At 36.9% G+C, this 23,465-nt stretch overlaps 1 protein-coding gene across 5 annotated transcripts in view; it reads left to right on the plus strand.

Annotated features, from left to right (window-relative positions):
* The window catches only part of RANBP17 (RAN binding protein 17), a 163,038-nt gene that overhangs the window by 13,743 nt on the left and 125,830 nt on the right, over window positions 1-23,465 (plus strand). For all 5 annotated transcript variants that reach the window (XM_075102211.1, XM_075102208.1, XM_075102212.1 and 2 more), the window contains 7 exons: window positions 1,384-1,457; window positions 1,906-2,025; window positions 2,276-2,422; window positions 4,097-4,269; window positions 8,596-8,789; window positions 12,516-12,621; window positions 14,082-14,217. In XM_075102211.1, coding sequence (XP_074958312.1) covers window positions 1,384-1,457; window positions 1,906-2,025; window positions 2,276-2,422; window positions 4,097-4,269; window positions 8,596-8,789; window positions 12,516-12,621; window positions 14,082-14,217 — 950 coding nt within the window. The remainder of the gene's footprint in view (window positions 1-1,383; window positions 1,458-1,905; window positions 2,026-2,275; window positions 2,423-4,096; window positions 4,270-8,595; window positions 8,790-12,515; window positions 12,622-14,081; window positions 14,218-23,465) is intronic.

A 23,465-nucleotide genomic window follows, 5' to 3' on the forward strand; every position in this document is an offset into this window, starting at 1 on the left:
CAGCATTTGTAGCATGTCTGTTTTCTCTTGTCCTCTTCCTGATGAGAAAACTGTGTGAAATTTTTTTTTAGTGTGCTTGTTTGCTCTAGTATGTGGGCTTGTTAATGAAGGCAGCAGAAGGGTTGCGTCTTGATTCTTAGACTCCAGAGGTTTGACTTTCTGGGCTCATACAGTGCAGACTGTGGTCTGGTATAAATATGTCCAAGCTAGCTTTAATGAAATTACCTTGGGTAATGGACGCAGTTTAGCACTAGCAGCATGGAGGTCCTTGTAGGCTAATTTATCTTGCCTCTTAGCAAAATCAGAGTCTGACTGGAAGTCTGCTACATCTAGCTAAAGCAGGTGCACAGTTTCCCGTACCCAAGATGGGACTTACCTATATAGTATGATACTCTGTAGTGTTTGATATTCCTCCTTATTTCAACAATTCTGTTCCTCATCAGTTCCCACGCATAACTCCATTCTTTCTCCATTAATGTACAGTAGCCTCTAATTGCAGTGTGAGGGATGAAGAGCAAGAATATATGGCAAGCAGGAGAATACTGACAAAACGTTGAATTTGGGCAAGTGACAGTAATTTCCCAAGACCCACTAGGAATGTGAAGCGCGTAGGTTTTCCCAAGATTTTAGTTTAGATACATTAAATTGTCCATGGATGGATCTCCCTTTTGTCATTAAACACAAAGAGTGCCTACTGAAATCAACCTGTGTTATATGATGCTTTATTTTGCACAAGGCTTCATATAAAATAATGCTTCTAAATCGAACAACTTTGAAATGTTACTTAATTTGTGGGATTACTTAATTGTGAATTATTGGTGAACTTTTTCTACCCTGCTGTTACCCCTTCATAAAATAGGGTAATTTTATAGTTCATTTGATGTGATTACATGGCGAATCGGTAACTTGGTGTTTAAAGTTTGGAGATTTTTCCTGTTTATTGGTCTGTAGACTTCAGGCTAGTATCTGGAACTTTTGTTAAAAACTTTTGTTTAAATACAGACTAAATTAATCCTTAGTATCTGGGATCTGTCTTGTCTTACTGTATTAATTAGTAATTAATTAATTAAACTGAATAAATGAGTTTACCTATATGTATTACAGAACAGCATTCTGTAAGCAACTGACAAACTATTGCATCATCTGCAGTTTAAGGGAAGTATTTGTTGAGCTATAGGATAGGTTAAATGTGATGAAGAGAGAATAGTGCTTTGTTTAATATTGTACAATGAACTAATTATTTTATCTATTCATAGCTTATTCTCAACTACAGTGATATCTCACTCTTACTGTTTCTGTTAAAAAGAAGATGATTCTATTAAAATAAGGATACATAATTATTGCTTGTAGAGAGTGATAAAACCAACTTATCTTTTTCCGTAGTTTTCCTGGAGCCAGAGACCTTGGACCTGTTTTTTGACTTATATCATTCCCTTCCACCAGTGCTGTCTCAGTTAGTAAGTGACATGTAGTGATTTACACTTAAGTAATTATGGAAAATAGTCTTTTTACATCTGTACTTTGTCCAAAAGACCCTATTTTATTTTGTGTATTAGCATGTTATGAGTCCCCTGGCTCAGTGCCCAGTCACAATGTCTTTTCTTTGAACTTCATCCCTAGTTTTTATTTCTGAATCTGAAAGCATTTAAATCTTTCCTCCCCAAATTCAGCACTACTCAGCCACATAGAAAACATCCACTTAATTATTTTGATGAAGTCAAAAGCTCTTGTGAAAGGAAATTTTAAAACTGAGCCATATTGGTGTTCAATGATCATATAGACATTGCTGCAAAAATAATCCTTAGCCACAGAATGTACTACATACAGCAGTAGGTTGTATTTCTCCAAACATTACTTCTGAAAGTTTAAATTTTTTTAATCTTAGAGTATTTTTTTATTCTTCAGGCACTGTCTTGTTTAGTTCAGTTTGCTTCTACAAGGAGGTCTTTATTCAGCAACCCAGAACGTGCCAAGTATCTTGGTAATCTAATCAAAGGAGTGAAACAAATACTTGAAAATCCACAGGTATCTTTTTATTTTTCATTTTATTTATTTAAAATGCTAAAACAGCTGTAGATTTGTTTTTCTAGTTAGTCTTCATTAATTTACTGACTCTATCAAAACCACTTTCAGCCAGACATCTGTTTGCTTTGACTTTTCTATCCAAAATGAAGCAAATATGCAAATAGAATTGTCACCCAGTTAGCAATAGTGCTTTAAATATTTCTATTAGGTTAAGCTGTTAACTTTTTAAAATTTGCTTCTTCAAATTTAGGGTTTATCTGATCCGGGTAATTACCATGAATTCTGTCGGTTTTTGGCTCGGCTAAAGACAAACTATCAACTAGGAGAGCTAGTAATGGTGAAAGATTACCCAGAAGTCATCCAACTTATAGCAAATTTTACTGTTACTAGCTTACAGGTAAGAATATATACAGAAGTCTTCAACTCTTGAATGACAAAGAGGACTCACCCTGGTTCTGCATGTTGGTGTTTTTTGGGGAGGTGGTGAGGCTTGTCTTTATGTAAAAATATGTTTTGTCAGTGATGTATCTGAGATTTCTAAATTCTCTAGGGCTAGTTCCCACTCCTCCTATGAAGTTTTGTAATGGGAGCAGATTTAAAGATGAAAATGACCACTGAAGTAGGAGATAGATAGATAGATGTTACTCCTTCAGCCTTAGTCCTCACCCTGGAAAAAAAAAATCCAACAAACTAAACCCTTTATCCAATCCCAAAATACTTACAGCTACACTCCCATGTAAACTTCAAAGTGCCTACACTGGCTAGGTTCTTGTGTTTTGCTTTTGTGCATATATATATATGTGTGTGTGTGTGTGTGTGTGTGTACACAGAGTTGCCTATATGCTGAGCTGCTGAGTACTAAGTTCCCATCTGAGCTGGTTTCAGTAGCTATGTGGAATACTGTCTAAAGTTTTGAGGGATGCATATGTGTATGAGAAAGACACGTATCACAGGATCAAGATTCTCAGAGTGTTAAAAATTTTACAGATTTATTTTTGAAACACACCAAGATAAAGGCATGCACACTGTTCGAGTAATACTACAATTGTTATTTTACCATTTCCTCCAGAGTCTTTCTCTGGTCTTCAGGATAACAGCTGAAGATAGTGAGCTTTAGAAGATTTTGGCCTTTGAATTCCTGAATTGCCAATGGTAACTCCATAAGCTTGGAACAGAAAAGAAAGTTGAGATGCATTTCTGTTCTTTACATTTCCTGTTAGGTGGCTGTAGACAGTTTCCCACTCAACATTTAGGATTTCTGGATGGCTGTTTTATAGCACTTAAATCTCATCGTGCACTGTTGTCGTGGTTTAACCCCAGCCAGCAACTGAGCACCACACAGCAGCTCACTCACTCCCCCTCACTGGGGTGGGAGAGAGAATCAGAAGAGTAAATGTGAGAAAGTCTGTGGGTTGAGATAAGAACAGTTTAATAATTGAAATAAAATAAAATAATAATAATATAATATACAAAGTAAGTGATGCATAATGCAGTTGCTCATCACCCACCGACTGATGCCCAGTCAGTCCTCAAGCAGCGGCCCCCCAGCGAGCTTTCCCCCAGCTTTATATACTGAGCATGACATCACGTGGCCAACTGGGGTCAGCTGTCCTGGCTGTGCGTCCTCTCAGCTTTTTGTGCACCCCCAGCCTTCTCAGCTGGTAGAGCATAAGAAGCTGAAAAGTCCTTGACTTAGTGTAAGTACTACTTAGAACCTACTAAAACATCAGTATGTTTTCAACATTATTCTCATGCTAAATCCAAAACACAGAATTATACCAGCTACTAGGAAGAAAACTAACTCTATCCCAGCCAAAACCAGGACAACTGTGTAAGAATCTAGGCCTAGATCTGAGTTTTGAATCGTGGATTTCACTTGAAGGAGGAAAGAATGCCTACAAGTAATTCTGGATCTACTCTAGAAATGTGTGCCATAGTATATCTCAGTTCTAACTACTCAGTTCAGTAGTTACGTGAATGAATAAGACTACTTAACATAAAGGTGTCATGTTTCACAACTAAAATATCACACTGGGATGCTTTAACAGAAGTATGTTTTGTTTTCTTATAGCACTGGGAGTTCGCTCCAAATAGTGTTCATTATTTGCTAACTCTGTGGCAAAGAATGGTAGCATCTGTACCTTTTGTGAAAACGGCAGAACCCCACCTCTTAGATACATATGCACCTGAGATAACAAAAGCTTATATTACTTCTAGACTGGAATGTGTTCCTGTAGTTATAAGGTAAACTCGTAATTGCAACTTTAAAACTGTAATACGGAATGTTTAATTTTCTGATTTGCTGGCATAATATACTTTGGTTATGTTTAAAATGTATGTACACTGGTTCTGATTACCATGGCAGTTTCTTTAGATTATATAATTGGCTGATATAATTTTACTCCTTTTGCTTATTAAATCGATGCCAAAATCAAATGTAAATTCTAATTGATTTTCCTCTCATGGGCCTTTGTTTTGGAAAAAGCCTATTCTCCCACCCATTTTTTTTAAGACTATCTAACTTAAATATATTGTTCAGCTGTGACATGTTTTCTCAATGAGTCACTTTCTAGGGCCATGGAGGGTAGAGTAATGGGGGAAAGCAGAATGAACCCCATGCACAAGAAAGGGTGAGACTAAATAGAACAAGCTAGAGAGTGGCAAGATTGAAATTGGCCAATTTAAAATTTCTTAGTTCAAATCTTCTTCTTAATAGTTTAAGTAAATGACCTTATAGTTTACGCCATAATATAGCAAATAGGAAAAAAGTGTTTAGATTGCTGGGATTTAATTTTCTCAAAGGGTTTATATGAATTCCTACTGGTAGGATCTCCTGTCAGACCATGGGACTGCAGAACAAGCCACATCTGCTTTTCCTTTTCAATTTTACATTACTGAGGTGATGTCATTTGTTCAGTTTGTGTGAGGAAGCGCATTCAGCTTCACCATATTTGTCCTTTTGTCTCAACTTGGCCAAAATCTCATGTCTGGAAATTATGTAATCTGTCATCTTACTGTTCAGTGACTAGGCTGTAGTTAGTGTTATTTGCCTTATATTATCACCATAGGTATGTTAAAGGCTGACTTTGTAACAGTTCAAAATAGTGAACTTCTCTCTCATTGTCTCAAGAACCGGAATTAATACTACCTAGGGGTGCTTCCAGTGTTCCAGTGCTAGAACAGGGAAGGATGAGCAGCTGATTGCAGGTGCAGCCAGTTTTCCTGGGCCTTCTCTCAACCAGCCTATTCTTCTTTTGGCATTTTCACTTTATCTTCTCATTCAGCTTTTCTGTAATGGAATCTCAGGGTTGAACCTTCATGTCTCAGCTTTCTTCTCTACTGAGTGGTACATTCTGTATCAGCTTCCAGACTTGGAGCACTCAGCAGGGCTGAGCTTCTGGGTCAAACCATCTGGCATGACCAGCTCCATTGAAATGTGCTGTTGTCTTCATCAGGATCACCATCAGCACTGAAAATGCAGTTTCTTTGTTGGGCACTCATGAGAGATTTTTCTGGATGTCCTTGTTATGTTGTGGAGGAGTGAGCTTTCTAATCTGTGAAAAAAGCCAACAGGGAGCAAATGAGGAAGGTACTGATCATCTTTTCTACCAGGGTGTGTCATTCTTAACAGTCTTGGTAATGCTGTTGGCATGTATCTGTTCCTAGCTCTGAGTGATTTGTATACCACTGTGGTATTGTCTTATTCTCTTATGGGATAAATATCATCAGTTGTGGCATTTCTGTAGACAGCAATATAAAATGTAGACTTCAATATCAAACATCCAGACCGTTCTTGAGAAACATGGGATGTCTGGGAGCTGATTTCATAAGACTTCTTCCGTTTGCTCCAAGGAGATTAATTGATATCTTTGCAAACAAATACTGTTTTCTGGAATGACCATTTTTCTTAAAAACCAGTATAGTCAATAATATCAACCTCCATTTAGGAGCCATCCTGCTGGTCCTTCAGACAGAGAAATAAGTAGCTTGGAACCATGGAAGCAAAGTCACTTCTGCCCCTTTAGGGGGTTGAATAGCTATTCTCCTGTTTGAGTAAGGGTGAATGAGGAACTAATGATTCTTAGAATCATTAAGGTTGAAAAAGACTTCTAGGGTCATAAAATCCAACCGCCAACCCAACACCACCATGCTTCCTAAACCATGCCCTGAAGTGCCATGTCTACACAACTTGTAAATACCTCCAGGGATGGTGACTCTACCACCTCTCTGGGCAGCCTGTTCCAATGCCTGACCGCTCTTTCAGTGGAGGAATTTTTCCCAATATCCAATCTAAACCTCCCCGATGCAGCTTGAGGCCATTTCCTCTTGTTCTGTTGCTAGTAACTTGGGAGAAGAGACCAACCCCCACCTCACTACAACCTCCTTTCAGGTAGTTGTAGAGCGCAATAAGGTTTCCCCTCAGCCTCCTCTTCTCCAGGCTAAACAACCCCAGCTACCTCAGCTGCTCCTCATAAGACTTGTTCTCCAGACCCTTCACCAGCTTTGGTGCTCTTCTCTGGACACGCTTCAGCACCTCACAGAATTACAGAAACACAGAATGGTAGGGGTTGGAAGGGACCTCTGGAGATCATCTTGTCCAACTCCTCTGCTTGAGCAGGGACACCAGAACACATCCAGGTGGGGTTTTGAATGTTTCCAGGGAAGGAGACTCCACAGCCTCCCTTGGGCAGCCTCTTCCAATGCTCTGTCACCTTCACAGGAAAGAAGTTTTTTCTCATATTGAGGTGGAACTTCCTGTGTTCCAACTTGTGCCCACTGCCCCTTCTCCTGTCATTGGGCACCACTGAAAAGAGCCTAGCCCCATCATTCTGACACCCACCCTTTAGATATTTATAGGTATTGATGAAATCCCCCCTCAGTCTTCTCCAGGATAAAGAAACCCAAGTCTCTCAGCCTTTCCTCATAAAGGAGATGCTCCAGCCCCATGATCGTCTTGGTTGCTCTCCACTGGACTTGCTCAAGCAGTTCCAAATCCTTCTTAAACTGGGGGGCCCAAAACTGGACACAGTACTCCAAATGTGGTCTCACCAGGGCAGAGTAGAGGGGGAGAGTAACCTCTCTTGATCTGCTGGCCACACTCCTTTTAATGCACCCCAGGATACCGTTGGCCTTCTTGGCCACAAGGGCACATTGCTGGCCCTGGTCAACTTGTCCACCAGCACTCCCAGGTCCTTCTCAACAGAGCCACTGAATGCCAAGAAGGACCTCAATGTCCTCCTTGTATGAGGGGCCCAAAACTGAAGACAATATTGAAGGTGTGGCCTCATCAGTGCTGAGTACAGGGACACGATCATTTCCCTAGTCCTGCTGGCCACACTATTCAGGATCCAAGCCAGGATGCTGTTGGCCTTCTTGGCCACCTGGGCACACTGCTGGCTCATGTTCAGCCAGATTTCAGCCAGCACCCCCAGGTCCTTCTCTGCCAGGCCACTTTCCAGCCACTCTGCCCCAGGCCTGTAGTGTTGCATGGAGTTGCTGTGACCCAAGTGCAGGACCGAGCATTAGGCCTTGTTAAACCTCATACAATTGGCCTTGGCCCATTGATCCAGCCTGTCCAGGTCCCTCTGCAGAGCCTTCCTACCCTCAAGCAGATCAACACTCCTGCCCAACTTGGTGTTGTCTGCAAATGTACTGAGAGTGCACTCGATCCTCTCATCCAGATCATTGATAAAGGTATTAAACAAGACTGACTCCAAAACTGAGCCCTGTGAAACACCTTCTACAAGGCATCTACAGTAGGATGCTTTTCTACAAAGTAGAAGGAGAACGTTTATTTCAAATATTTGTAAATACCTGATAAAAGGTCTGTTTCAGACCATCTTGAACATTGGGATTTTCAGCCGGTGTATATCTTTCAAAGTTTGGATGTTAGCACTGTTAGCTTTGTTAGCTTTTTGGATGTTTTTTTTATCTGTAGATTGATTGTTCCCTGTGCAACGAAAGGGTAACCCTCTGATGAATAAACCTTTCCTGTTGTGATTTGTGTAATGAGTATAGTTACACTTTATGGCAAGACCTATTGGTCTGTTTGTTACAGGCATTCCATAGGGTCACAGCTTGTTTACAGCAGAATAAAATAAAGATTTATAAAGCAGTTGCATGGAATTTTACTGAAGCTTGCTTGTTGGCTTTGGTATCATGGTCTTATGCTTAATTTGATGAACATGCAACATCCATTCCTACGAAGTATTCCGTTCTTTCTTCCCATCATTCTCTAAGAAAGATGCTGCATGTTAATATTCTGTTCAGGTACAGTAGACCTTAGTTCTTTAGACTTTGCCTTTCTGTGTTCATACTGCCAACCTAATCTTCCTTCTGCGCTTTTCAAAATACTTGTTAAGAGGAAAGCACAAATAGAATACTGCTCTGTGTTTGTGTGTATGTGTATGTATGGAAATAAAATTAGATCTTATGTCTGTCTGTTGTATGCACAAGCTGCTAAGGCTTTTGTAGTTCAGCAGTTCAGTGATTGTTCAAGATCTGAATGGAAAAACAGCATCAGGTTTTTAGCAGTAGTGGCTAAGTGATTACTTTTTATTTCTATTCCAGAGATGGCTTAGAAGATCCACTGGATGATACAGCTACAGTTTTCCAACAGCTGGAGCAACTGTGTACAGTTAGCAGGTGTGAATACGAAAAGACCTGTACACTTCTTGTACAGTTGTTTGACCAAAATGCACAAAACTACCAAAAACTATTGCACTCTTCTAGTAGGAATCCATTAGAAATCACAGTTCAGGAAGGTTAGTATTTAATTTTTAGGCTGTGTTTTATGTGCCAAAAACCATATACTTGCATATGAAAGAAAGAGTGATGATCTTACGGCAGATATACGTAGACCTTTTCTTGAACTAGGAATTAATGATCCAAGTCACCTTGCACCACATTTGCACTAGTTGCCTTTGTATTAAATAATATACGTTGGCAATTGTTGTGTTTGTTTTAGCATCTTGATACATCTTTAGACTATAGGCATGAGAGCTGTAAAAACTTTTAATTTCTGAAAACCAACATTTTAGTGCCTCAGGTGCCCTCATGGGACTCAGCTGCAACTTGATGAATATTTTTTGAAAATTAATATGTTAACTTTTCTTTTTGCATTTATCTGTGTGTAAAAATTAATGTAAAATTGAAAACCTTAATTTATTTTATACAGCTCTGTTAAGATGAATTAGCTAATTTTCAAGAAGCGTTATTTATTGTAGCGTAACTTGTGAAAATAATAAGTACTTTGGGGATATTCTTTCATATACTTATTTTGGTCCTCTGTTGTCTCACTTAAATTGTCTTTATAACTACTGGCTCTTTCCTAATATAGTTATCTTATGGCTGTTGCATCTTTACATGGATAAATGGTGTTGTTTTGAAAAGGTGAGACAGGTTACCCTATAATACAGCTATTTCTTTGCATGCTATTAATGTCTGTGATTGATTTTGCTGTTCTATTGTTGGAAGTTTGAATATGCCAGTTCTCCCCTGTGTAGGAGCCATTTTTTCACTAATTTATATGAGACCTCCTGCTCATCTTTTTTATTAATTCCACTTTCTTCCATGCACCTATCAACTTTTATTTGGCTGCTATACCAATGTCATTCTATACCAAGATACTTTCATTAATGTCCTGATTTCACTGACCAGCTGCAGTCTGAATTTATACTGCATTCCCCAGTCATGGGGGGCCAAAGGGAAACAGTCAGCTGGAGTCTTTCAGTGTCAGTGCTCTGGGGATTGCTGTTATGCATTAGAAAACATTTGATGCAGTTTAAATGTTGTGTTTCTTTTCTGCAAACTAAACATTTGTGCTCATATCGAACAATAACTGTTATATCCCCTAGATATACATAGTTAAATTTAGATGTTTAATGGCTTTTAATGTTACAAAATAAGTTAATGCAATATTAGGATCTCATTTTATTATACTGTCTTGCTCTCTGTATCAATAGTGATGCGGTCATGGTTTACTAAAACAATAATCCCCAAGAAATGGGTCATTAACAGTAGTTAATGATTACTCGTGATCTATGGTAATGACTGATTTCTTTGGGATTATTGCTGTTATAAACCATAATTACAGATTATTACAGCAATAATTATTTTCTAAAAGAAAAGATGTTGTCTGCCTCAGTAATTGCAAACGCACTGAAAATTTTAAATAGGGAAGGTATAAAAGTGGGAAAGAAGTCATACCTGCTAATTGGTATTGTGCAAAGAAAAGAGGGCTATCATCAGAAAAATAACTATGTACTTAAAAATGAGTTACTGCAATTTGTAAAAACGAAGACAGGTTTTTATTTTAAAAAGGTTATTGGCCAAAGCGGTGGCTCTGCTCCTTGAACCAGCTAGCACCACTTCACAGTTGCTTTTTGCAAATGGTCATTCTTTAGTAGCTGTTAATGCTAAATTTATTAGAACTATGTCTGTTCTCCTAACACTTCAGCAGCTCAGTGCTTTCCTAATGATGGTGCAATCTCTTAGTGTCCTAAATTAACAGCTGTTTGTACTGCAGTGTGCAGTGTATCTGATGGGGGTTTTCCCTGAAAGTGTTCTGTGGGTGAAGATGCGCAGGTCTTGAAACAGGGAAATATGTTGCTTGTAGGACAGCTGATACTGTCCTTCCAGATTATTAGGCATGGAACAGTAACAATATGAGAAGATACTTGGAAGTCTTCCTCATATATCTTTTCTTGTCTCAAAAGTCAACACTTGTTCCCGTCACAAAGTATTTTCTGTTACATATTCCTGTGTTGTTTTTTTTTTAAATAAGGCTGAGATTTAAGATAAACCTGAATACTTTCCTGTACTTGCGTTGAAATCATCTGCATGTTATTCCATACTCTGCATTATCTTTTAATGTATATTTGATCTCAGCTTTTTTTCAATATATAGAACACACTGTACTGAAACAAAATTATTTATGATGTATAGTCACCAGATTCGGGCCATAAGGGTGCTGAAACACCTCAGAACTATTAATCATTCCTGGTTGAAGGAGCTTAGGAAGTAGAGCATTCAGTGCTATGAGTTCTGGGTTTTTCAAAATACAACAATGCAACACATGAGGGAATTAAGTGAAGTTTAATTTCATGTCGTTTATCAGGTATTTGAAACAAACATGAAATAAAACCTCAAGACTTTTGGTAGATACTGTGCATGTTCTGGTACATATTTAGAAATATCCAAAATAAAATACTGTTTTACAGTGATAATGTGACCTCGTTTGTTTAGCTGTAGTTCATCCTTTATGTTAAACTTCAAATTGTGTTCAGAAGACACTTTATTCAGCAGGGTGTTATCTTCACTCTTGTCAGCTATATGGTTGTCACTTGGTAGAATCCTAGTAATGAGGGCAAGACATCATCTAGTTTATGTAAATATGTCACTTACTGAGAAACCTTGTTTGTAACTTATAATAACTTACATGGAAACTACTAAAAGTTGTCTTTGCTGTGTTGTTATTTTCAAGCAATTAATTTTAATTAATTACAAAGTGTATTTTGCCAAATGAAGGTGGAGTCTAAAAGTAGCTATACTGTTCTATAGTCTCGGTGCGTTTCAGTTGAGGTATCCTGAAGTTTTAACAGGTCTACGTTAATTCGCTAGCCAGGTCTTGGTTTTGGTCTTTACTTTACTTTAGGGAAAAATACTGCATCTTTCCTGAGGGAGGATACACTACATACACAAACCCAAGGAGTTATTTATGGAACTGTAGTTTTACAGAAATTGTGGTCCCTACGTTGTACTTTCTTAATAAGGACTTTGCCAGTGGATCCTGTAAGTGCTTTAGTGGAAACTGACAGCTAAATAATCTGGAGGATCAGAAGGCATGACAGCTTGTCCTGAAATGGATGAGCTCTGTCTTTCAAACCCTGTTGGAAAACAGTCCACAGAGACTTTCAAAACCATGTGGTAGTTTACAAACTCTTTTATTGAAGAATATGTCTGACTTATGACAAAAATAATTTCTATGTGCAAATGACTTTAGATACTAGTTTAATATTACTAGGAATTATTTATTTGAAATAGAACTAAGAAACAAGTCAGTTATAGTGAGTCTCAATTACTTCCTAATGCTATGATAAGTAGATGTAACAGCCTCACTGTAGATAAAATTGTTCCATGCCTTGAAGTAACTTGTGGCAGGCAAGTGAGGGATAGTAGATTAATGGTATATCTAATCTTACCAGGCTGAGTTTGCTTAATTTATATTTTAGGTTAATTCTTTTCTTTTTTATTTATAAGCAAGTCAAGCTTAATAGGCTGCTCTAGTTTATCTGTCAGTTCTGCAAGGAATTTTTTGTTAGTTGATTTGTCTGAGTAGGTTTTAAATACGATAAAGGGAGAGACATAACCATTCTCTTGACAGCGTTCTACAGTCTGATACCTTATAGAACTGCTAATACCTTATGGAAGCGTATTGTACTAGCATAATGGTTTATAATCATTAACTGTTCTTTTCTTTTAAATGTTAGGACGTCTGGCATGGCTTGTCTATTTTGTGGGTACTTTTGTGGGAGGACGATTAACATACACTAGTACTGATGAACATGATGTAATGGATGGAGAACTATCCTGTCGGTAAGTATGACTTATTTTGAATTCTTTATTTTGATTTTTTTAATGATGTTTAGTATCAGCAGATATTTTGAATTGAAATGTCTCAAATTTTGTCCAGTTCTTGGAAGGTGAGTGCTCAAGGACTATATTGATTTCCTGTGGGTTGAGACCATTCCACTGTCTTTGATCTTTCCTGATTCATCATCCTAAGCAGTGAAGGAGCTATTAAGGCTATCATTTCAAAACTATGTTTCAGAGGAAGGGAAGAGGATTAAAGGCAAATATGTCTCTTACTATAAGCAGAGTTTAGATGTGCCCCTGCCTGTTTTCATTTGTGCGTTATACTTGAATACCAGTGTTAATTTTATTAGTTGTGAGTTGTGGGTATTATTTTCTCGACTACTTACTTTACATTAATTATTGTGGGTGAAGAAGTGCAGAGGAACTGCTGGTTAGCATTGAAAATTTAAACTTATCTTTAGGCTAAAGCTTGAAATAAAAAAGAAGGCTCTAGACTTAAAAGTATGCTTGTCTTCATTCACAAGTACGTTAACAAAGGCGTGCATATTTGATTGTTGTTTACATCCACTAGCTAACACACGAAGAAGGGTATACAACTTAGAATTGGACAAAAGACTTATATTTTCTGCTTTGTTTCTTGCCTTCCTAATCTACCCTGGGGCTCTGTGGTGTTAGCAATCTTCTACTATGTTTTTATTAAAAGTGAGAGGTTTTAATATACAGGCTTAGAGATGAAGTAGCTACTGACTTCTAATCCAGTGACTATATAATTCAGAATTGGCAAAAGGTGAGAATAAGTTTTTTAATTGCTAGGGAATTAGGATTTCAAAGACAAGATAGCAGAAGAACATGGGAAATTAGATAAAGGAAAATTCCTTTAAAGAATAAAGTGTTTTCATAGCTGACATAGGCTAAAATGGATTCTTTGAAATCAGTCCTGGTAATATAGAGATACATACCAAGTAAAGATTTAGGTCAGAAAATATATGTTTGTTCAGATGTTTTAGGAGAGACATAAGTGGGAAGAAGTGAGGCAGACAGTGTGTTGTATACTGCATATTTAAACTTATTTCTAAGTACAATATTTTCAATTTCCAGGGAAATTGAACACCTCTTATCTTGCATTTGCAGTTTGAGACCCATGCTTCTCAGATTTCTTTGTTTCTTTCATCATGTAATTGATGCTTTAAGGAATAAAAAAACCCCATTTTAAAAACTCACCACAGTATAACATATATATCCGAGAAAATTTCAAGTGATGAAGTAATTAGAAAAGCATTATGTTGATGTTTATGTTTATTAATGGTCAATTAGCATAATTAGCATCTAAACAAAATAAAATCCTAGAAGAAACTTAGGCAAACAAAAAAATGACTGATGGGTTCCTAAAGAAATAAGGTGTGACAATATTGTTCAATTTGAGAATTCTTCCTGAAAATGTTTTTTTTCCTGTCATTAAGAGTTTTTCAGCTGATATCTTTGATGGATGCCCAGTTACCACAGTCTAGTAATGAAAAAGTAGAACTGGCAATTCTGTGGTTCTTGGATCAGTTCCGCAAAACATATGTGGGAGACCAGCTTCAGCACACCTCAAAGGTAAATATTTGCTGTAAACCACAACATTTGAAATAAAAAAGCCTGTGCAGAAATTGACCTGTCAATATATCTTACATGTAAAAGCTGTTGAGCTTAGCTGGTGGCTGATTGTCTAGGTGGAAAGATAGATGGAGAGACAGATAACTTATTAACGTGTTGTTCATCTGAGCAGGCTTCCTATCGTGTATGCTTTTGAGTTTTGGCATGCGAGGAGTTAATATTTTAACAGCTATGTTCATTAAACAATTTTAGGATACTTTGCATTTCAATTTTTTATTTGAAACATTTAGCTGGGTTCTGCTATATTGTGTTATATTTCACAGCTGGGTACACAAGATTTATTCTTTTAATAGTTCTGTTCTTTTGACAGTTACTCATTTATGTGGTTTCCACTGCATTTCTCACATTACATGGCTTTTCTGCATTTTAAATAGGGAAGTGGGAAAAGTAAGATGCATTTTTGAAGAAGCAGCAGTTAATTCACCTTAACTGTAGGGGACAGTCGTAATATAGATGTTGTAAAGAGAATGTCAGTAAGATGAGATCAATTGATCTCAAGAAAGACTGAAAGAATTCTGTTGGAGCCCCAAGCAAATCTTTAGCAAGAATTGTGACAGTGACTGAGATTTGGGTTTACTTGTGTAGTACTCTATCCTTGCTTTCTGGTGAATGGTCCCAATCTCAAGAATTCTTTTATCCCTTTAGGTTTGAACTGTACTTCAACTTTATTGAATAGTTCCTCACTTAATATTAAAAATAAAGTTTTACGCTATACTGAATTACTTTTTCATTAAAGCAATGTGTTCCTTTCAATTGTCAAAGCTGATTTGTTATTTTTGAATATGGTGCAGTGCTCTAATGCTAAGTAACAGAAGGTACTCAGTAAAAATGTACTCATGGTCCTGGTATTTTTATTAGCAAAACTCCTGTTGATTGCAATTCAAAGGCAACGTGGCTGTACAGCACTTGTAATTCCTGGATTATATTTTCTTTCTATCTAATTTTGAGGGTTTTGTTGTAGGTGTGTGAAGAAACCCTATCAATGTAAACAGATTGTTATTAGGAGATTATATAGCCAAGCTTTTGATGTCCATCTTTATAGAAAGCTGGAAGAAGCATTTGTATGTGGGTGAAGCAAAGGAAAAAAGCCTGAAGTGTATTATTTATACCTAATCACCTGGAGCTCTGTTGTCAGTAGGAAAAAAAAAAAAAAAGTAAAACTTGAACATTTGCCAACTACACCAGAATTCAATACATATTAATTTATCCAGCTCAGCAATGTGTTTTGAATAACCATAAGACTGCCTCTGCAATTGCATTGTGTGTGTAAGGTTAAACCGTTAATTATTGAGTAAAATGCTGGCTAATGTTTCCATTTGATTTATTGAAGAGCACTTTGAACAGAAAGAATTAACTTTTACTGAAAGGACATGGGGGAAACTGTAGGATGAGTTTAAGAAAACGTTTTTGCGTTGTTTTGTTTTATTGTTTTGGATTTTCCCCCCACCCCAATAAGTGGACATGAATCAAACTCGTAATATATCATATTCTATATACTGCCTTTGCTTGTGACATGTTTTGTATGTAATCAGACTGGGAATGTAGGAATTTTGCAAGGCTTTCACGGTGCATAACAGTTCAAGGAGTGTTTCTAAACTCCATTCCCAGTCTAGCAACTCCATAGTTCATTGCAAATGCATTTTCAAAGTGTGCTTTTTTTTTAATCTACCAGTATAACTTATTTTGCAGTCAAATTACACTCTTTTTTGTTTTGCTGTAGTAGGCCTGATACAACAGCCTCTCGTTTGCACTGATAGAATCCCATGATCACATTTTCACCAGATCCTATAACAAAAGCTGTGGGTAAAGGCATCTGAGCTCCCAGTTTTAGTGGTGTTGGGTTTTTTTAATTTTTAATAAAACAAAATGAGATGTTTGTATACATTTTTACAGTTAAGAGAAAGGCAGAAGGCAGCACTTGCATGATTCTTCTGTTTTATCCTGCTGTAGCAGCAAGTATAGCAGCAGATGGCATTCTACCCTCACAGTTGTAAATCCTCTGATACTGTGTCTTGCTGGCAGCTATCTACAAATATGCAATAAAAAAGGCTCACACTTGGAAGCAGAAAAATCAGACATATATCAAATGACTAAGTTAATACACGTTAATATAAATATTCAGGATTGCTTGAATTGTTTTATTTACAGAATGGATAATGGAAATTCTGCGTGCTTCAGCCAGGTTGAAATAGTTTTTTAGAATATTTCTCTATGTGATCCTATGCTTGCATACAGAAAAACAGACTGAATAGTCTAATGAAATTGTAGAATGTCTTCTGTATAAATATACAAATTTTATTCATTAATTAACTCATATTCTTAAGAGTGTGCATATAATAAAAGCAAACTCATTATAGAAGAAGAAAACTGGCTAGAAAGAAAATTAATGCATTCTTATTAAACAGTCCACTGGGGCTTGCTGTCTAAGGAAGAATAGGAAAACCTTGGAGATCTCTTCCATGATACTGTAATATACTTTTAGTAGCATTGCATTTCCAACACAAAAATAATACATCAAGATACTGTATTTTGGAACAGATAGACCTTTGAATGAATATATATTTCATTTCCGTTGAATACTAGACTGGATTCTCTGGTACTGTACAGCATTATTAATATGTATTTGCCTATCAATACATATTTTGTTTTAATGATGATATGACTTAACCTTCATAGAGTCATCTTTTTGTGGCATGTTGCTGGTTTGGATGCTAACAGGGTAGTAGAAAAGTTGGCTGGAAAAGCACTGCACTGTGCTTTACTGAAATTGTAGTCTCAGCTTCTGTCTGTGGTAGCTCGAGCATTACTGTAGTGTGCCACTGATAGCCACTACTGTTAGTAGTGTAATATTGCAGTGAAATCTGATTCCTGACATCAGAGCCATGTTATTTATTAGAGAAAACATTGCTGTTTTGAATGAGGCTTTTCCTTTGCCAATATTCTTAACATAACAACTATACAATTATTTATTTATATTTCCAAGTGACACTAGACTGGGAGGAAATGTGATCCCATGGGACAGAATTTGAGTTCAGAAAGATCTTCATAAGCTGGAGCAATAACCTGAAAGTTTAAAATGCTGGTGAAACACCATGCTTAGGAATGAAAATTCCCACTTACAAATACCACTGGGGAATCTCTGACCAGGCAGCATAATTTCAGAAAATGCTGCTGATAAGAATGTGTTCCAAACAGGTAACACAAGGATACGTGTTGGTTTTGCACACAAGTAAAATAAAATATCTTTGTGGATGTAGGAGTAGGAATATTGTGTCAGGTGCTGGAATTTCTTATTCAATTCTGAATATTTAGTTCTGACTGGGCTTCAGCTAGAATAATGTGCCCAATTTTGGGCACCATACTTTTGAGAAGACTGTAGACAAATGGGAGAGTACGACAATGCCAGTAAGATGCAGAAGATACTGCTTTGGTTTAGTTTAGCAAGTAGAATATTGGGGGGGGACGGGACAAAAATCAAGGATATCAAGAGTTGCTTTAGAAAAGCTAGTGATCAGACGTCTTCAGTGCCCTTCAAGGGAAAGATAGGATGCTAATTGGCTTAATTTATAGCAAGGAAGACTTAGGGAAAGCTTTTTAACTATGCCGGTAAGGGAGTACTGGCATGTACTACCCGAGATGCTATGGGGGCTTTTGATTTACGTCCAGAATATACTTAATTCCTTCTTCCTTAAAGTACAGAATAAACCAGAAGTCCTGCCAGTCTAATCTCATGCTTCCTAATAAGACTATTATAAATGGTCACGGTTGTTTGCTATGGCTTAGCCAGTGTAAAAGCATGCTTAGGGGGGAAGTGAGCCCTTCTATTTGTATTGTGAGTTATGTCAATCCACCACCGATAAGGAATTTTTTTGTTATTTGAGGATTTTATTTTAGCCTGGCATGATTCAAGTAACTCATTACAGCCATTTTAAAAGGAAAAAGAGTATGAGTACTCAGAGTGACAGGAATTGCAGTATCTTTGAACATGGAGAGTTGGCAGAGGAGACTAACTCCTTTTCTAGCTCAAAGCATGAGTTCACTCATTTATCCATGCTAAGGAAGATCTCTTAGTGATCCAGCCACAGGTGGGACTTTCACTGGAGAGCCTGCAGGTTAGAGAGACTACCTGGTGACGCTTCTGCTAACTTCCCATGGCAAGTGCAAAAAATAAGTTGGGGATGCTAAGGCTGTATTTTAGCTGCCTTTTTTATTGTGGGTTAGAGCTTTGTCGTCACTTAATGAGCAGGTGCGTCATGAGTTACGTGCAAGTTTTTACCTTGCTGTGGCAGATAGACCAGATCTTGAGGTTGTCTCCTTGTGCTTGAATGCTGCTTGTGTTGTTGCAGAGTGTATTTGTTCACACAGATAATACATCACAGAATCCCAATTTGGAAGGGACCTCAGGGGTCATCTAGTCCAACCTTTCTAGGAAGAGTGCAACTTTTTTGCACTTGGGACACTAATTTGGGCTAAACAAGGATAAAAAGGCAAGACTTGTTAGCCAGGACCTTTCCCTGCTTCCAGATGCCTCAGAAATTTGTCCTTGGAGGGGAAAAAAAAGCAACAGGGGGGGTTTGTAGCCTTCCCTAGAGTGGTTCAAACGGCATCTATTCCAAACTACCCCCTGGGGGAGCAGCTGGATCAGCAGTTGATGGCATGGGTGGGCGTATTTGGCTCTCTGTCTCTAATTGGTAGTGAGAGATTGCCAAGAGTAAATCAAACTGCAACTTGTTGGATAATTTTTACCGACGAATATATCATGGGAAATTCAGCTTAGTTATGTTAATTACTAAAATTTCTTACATTAATTTAGAATCATATCTTTAACTTGAAAACAGTTTGACAGTAAGGGGTCTTCATAATGTGGAGTCCTGACACTTCTAACAGTGTTCAGTTCAGTTTTTCATATCTGTACAGCTTATAAGGATTCTATAAAAAAGATGGTTTTGGTTGAAGACTTCTCTTGACATGCAACTGAGAGTTATTCTTACAGTTTGCTCTTGAAAAATGTACAGAAATAGGCTTTTTATTGTTCCTTTGCATCTTCAGTTTTTTGGGGGAATGGTTTTAGTTGTTAAATGTTTTGTGATTGAAAATACAAGCATTTAGTGGACAATTACAGTGGTTTTATATGTGAGAAAGAAATTGCATTAAAAATATTAATGTAAAAAGTGTTAAGTAGAGTTTAGAATTAGGGTATAGAACTCCCTGTCATGTCACTGATTTACACTCTGGCTTTCTTGTGGCATTCTAACTGAGCTTAAGGACTTTATCTTAATTTTGTACTTGTCATGTTTACTTTCCACAGCATGTGGCGCTATTTAACTAGAGTTATCCCTTTAGTTTACTATTGCTATTCCTGAAACATAGAGGTCAAAACTGGAACCTATTCACATGTTAGATAAGGGTGGCATGGTGAAAACAATATTAGTACTGGCAAGTATTTGAGACTGTGCTATGCTTTTTAGCAGAGCCTGATTACTGATCATTTCTGGAGTTCTGTTCTCAGCTTTTATAAGCAGAGAAACTTTTAAGAAATCCCATCCATAATCTTAACCGGAATAGTTATGCTTGGAAGGTTGGTGTTTGTTTTGTATATTAAAAGTAATTTATTGGTTAAAATGCATTTAGGTAAACTCTTTTGCTCCACTGTGAAGCAATTAATGGTTCTGTGTTCTGCTCTTTCTAATCAAACAGTAGCTCTGAATTTGTTTAGGGAGGTCTGGAGGTAATTTTAATCTGTACCAGGTGGCTCTAGTTTGAGGGATACCTCCAGAAGTGAAGATCACTGGCAACAGGGTGTTCCCGGTTTTACTTTTTTTTCCCCCAGCCTTAAGTAAAAGTGACAGGGACACAAGGTAGAAAAGTAGGAGTTAGAGTTCAGCTCTTCTGTTTCTGGGAAACAGCCCCATGTACAAATGAAGAGATAGAGCTCTCACTTCTTTAGGTACATCAGTTGAGAAATCTGGGGAAGCTGGTCTGTTTTTCAATCTAGGGCAGGTGAAAGTGAAGAAGTAAGAGTATGGATTAATGTTTCATGAAGAGCCTTTACAAATACAAGTTGAAGCATGACTATAAAGTGCGGTGGGGCGATGCAAATGGGGTTTCATACCGTATGCTACACATATTTTATTTGTTTCTGTGGTTGATACAAAGAAGTTACTATATTAACATTTAGGATTGCATCTATATTTGTTTTTAAAGCTTTTAAATTATAGACTTGGCATATGAGGTAAATCTGCATTATGATAAAAAAAATCTGGAGCGTTTAGAATTTAGACTACAGTGTGTTTAGAGGGGAGGAAAAAATACCATTTCCCTGCTATATATTGCTGCAGTAGCTGAAAGCAAAAACCACATGTAACCAGGTATCATCTAACCACTGGACACAGCCTTGTCTTCTAATGTGTAATGTGTATTCTGTTGATTTACGTTATTTTGATATTTCTTCAGAGTATGTATATTTCTCTGATTACATTGCCTGCAGATACAGAAGCATGACCTAGCAAAAAAAACCCACCACAACAACAAAAAAAAACAACAAAACAAACCAACCAAACAAAACCCAACAGAGTTGTGCAGAATGGGACTACTTTTCACCCTGCACAATATAAGACCCAGAGATTTGCAGCAGTCCCACTGACTTTAGTGGGGATCTTTGCAAGAAAAGGTCTTGATTTGTGTGTGTCTCGTAAAAGATTCTGGGTCCTAGCGTCTTCATGATTAATGATATCTTAACACTTATGAATTATTATCCTTGTCTGAGCTGTAAAATATATATACTGTTTTATTTCATTACGATGAGGTGAAGATCACAACACTGACAGGTGCTGGAAATTAGCAGGCAGTTTTGAAATTGTTCTGTGCACTAGAAATTAGATCTCATTTTAATTCAGCTTCTCCAAACTAGTAAATGAGGTTAATGCCATACATATTCAGCTGATATGGATGAAGAAATTGATATAAAGTAGATCAACATAGCTACAGGGCTACTTTAATTTATAGGTAAAGAGGCAGTGATAAATGAAAGTAATGTAGTAGTGGTCACTAAACTCCTCAGCCATCAGGGATTCAATAGTGTTAGCTGCTCATTAAAGGCATTGTTGGGGTACATCAAATAGAAATTTGAAAAGAAATAGCCAACTAACCCTTAATTATCAAAACATAGAAAATACTAATTATGCCTTAATTAGCTTTTCTTTTAATGTACTGAAATTGTTACTTTTTGTGTAGCACAAATGGATAGTTATATCAACAATAAATAGGTTGTTTTAATAACTTTCTTTTACCTCTGGGAAAACCACACTCCAATTTTTAATATGCAATAATGCTTCTCTCTAGCCTGTAGGAGATGAAAATTATTAAGTAGCTTTATTTTTTGAAGATTTTACAGCAGCTTTGGGAAGAATTATTTCACCATGCATCAATTACTTTTAATTGAACTGAATATTTTTCAGATTGCATGAAATGCCTCTCATTTAAGTTTAACATTTAGAGTTTGTTAAGGAAGCATCATAGAATTGGTTGCAACTTACTTCTATGGTATATTTTAGGAAGAATAAAGAACAGTTGTTTCAGAAGAAAAATATTGTCACTGGTATTTTTCACTTCACTGGGCCAAATCTCATTTTTACTGTGTTTCATAGCTACCACACTGTCTTCATCCAATCTCCTTGCAATTCATATAGGAAAAGAAAGTAGGGATTGACTTCAGTGGGGCTTGGATCCATCTCGTACTGATGAAAAGCTGTAACAGCTGTTGCGAAATTCTTTTCCTTTTGAGGCAGTGTGTAGCCTTTCCTCTGTGGTTGTATGTGTAGGAAAGGAATGTTGCAAACAGAACGTGGTTTGTATCAAGCACCACAGGTACGTGTTTTTTCTAGATAAATGATGGGAGGGAAACACTGCATAGTGCTGGTCATAAAAGCCTCCAAATTCATGTGACGGTCCATGCTGCATTAAATAGAATGTAATTGTTAAGTACAGAAATCAAAATAAGTACGTAGTATTGTGATGGGTGATTACAGTATTGCAAGGTTTTTCCAAATCTGAAGAACTGATACAATCATCCTAAGAGATCTGATTAATGACTTTTTTGCAGACTTTTTCTTCTAAACATTTTTAGCTTTAAAATAGAGGAAGTAAGTTGTTATGCTTAGCTCCAGAGCTTAAGAGGTTACAAGGTACCAACTTAAATTTCAAAGAGACTTTAAGCCTCTTTATGTACCCTCAGCTATCAGTATGGTCACAATGCTGGGAAAGATAAGACTGAAATGGACAAATATATTTGTAGTATTTGACAAGTGTTTTCCTGGTGATTTTAGTCACACCTTTAAAGAAAAACCTTGTTTCCAAAGTTTTAAAGAGCAAAAATGAAATGAGAATATTTAATGTTTCTTAAACTAACTTAAACTCTGGATTGTGGCTTGAACCGGCAACCATCTTGTTTCATGTGAAAAATAATTGGATTTCCTTTGAAGAAATCTAATACTTTGAAGGATTCTTTAAGTACTTAGTGTAGAATTTTTTGTTTCTAACTTTTGTTTTTAACTTAAAACAACAAACCAAAACCAAGAGAGCTAGAATCTGTGACATTTTAATTCATGGGACTAGACAGCAAGTCATATTTAAAATGCTGTGGCAAACTTTAAATCACAACACACTGTGCCTGTTCTTTAACTGCTTTTAGAAATGTCTGTATTGAATTTCTCCATTACTTGGAAATACTGTACAGCAAAGAACCTACCGGGACATAAAGACAAACACTAAGAACTTTGCAGAGTCATAAATGTTAGGTTCTTCATCAGGTTGAGTTGTAAAGTATTCTTCATTTTATATATCCTCAATTCTTTCATTTTTAACTTGGTTGTTTTATGCATGAATCGATATGTTTTTCTTCTGTGTTGCTTGGGAATTTTTGCTTTGCTTTCTCTTCTCCCAGATTTTACATTTTGTACTCTTTGTCTTCCTCCTTTTCTTGCAATGCTGTTTAAAATCATGAAATCCTTAAAATCTCCTCTTTTTTTCCTTAAGTGCAGTGTATTTGTTGTTCAGTTACCTACACCTTTATCTTACTAATTTGTTATCTTTTGGCTCATGGCTCGTGACAACTAAAACCTGTATGAATGTAGATATTATTTAATCACATATTTGCAAGTAAAGCACTGGTTTAAGTGCTGTGCTATTTT

The sequence above is a fragment of the Phalacrocorax aristotelis genome, chromosome 8 (assembly GCF_949628215.1).
Source record: "Phalacrocorax aristotelis chromosome 8, bGulAri2.1, whole genome shotgun sequence".
NCBI classification, from domain to species: Eukaryota; Metazoa; Chordata; class Aves; order Suliformes; family Phalacrocoracidae; genus Phalacrocorax; species Phalacrocorax aristotelis.